Source organism: Fukomys damarensis, unplaced genomic scaffold (genome assembly GCF_012274545.1).
Source record: "Fukomys damarensis isolate Sample0158 unplaced genomic scaffold, DMR_v1.0_HiC HiC_scaffold_37, whole genome shotgun sequence".
Lineage (NCBI taxonomy): Eukaryota > Metazoa > Chordata > Mammalia > Rodentia > Bathyergidae > Fukomys > Fukomys damarensis.
In genome coordinates, this window is record NW_022900949.1 from 8791037 (window position 1) to 8791292 (window position 256).

At 69.1% G+C, this 256-nt stretch overlaps 1 protein-coding gene across 1 annotated transcript in view; it reads left to right on the forward strand.

Moving 5' to 3' along the window:
* Positions 1–26: 26 nt before the first annotated feature.
* The window catches only part of Zbtb7a (zinc finger and BTB domain containing 7A), a 20303-nt gene continuing 20073 nt past the window's right edge, over positions 27–256 (forward strand). Inside the window, 1 exon segment of the mRNA XM_033759359.1 lies at positions 27–36. Coding sequence (XP_033615250.1) covers positions 34–36 — 3 coding nt within the window. The 5' untranslated portion in view covers positions 27–33.

The window sequence follows — 256 nt, forward strand, 5'->3', positions numbered from 1 at the left end:
CGGGGACCGGGAATGGGACTGGGGGCGAAGTGCATGGTTTGTGCGCCAGCTGCCCCCCCAATCTCACCCGGGATCCTGGCTTTCGGGGCTCCCAGGAGCGCAGGGAGCGGGGGAGGGGAAGCGGGGCTGCATTGAGGGTGTGGGGGGAAATCGGCGTGGGGAGATTGGGGGGCGCGTCGCGTGCTAACTTTGCTGCCGGGTTCGCTAGGGGGGCGCTTTCGCCTTTCCCCCCACCTCGGCAGGGGCCTATTCGGTG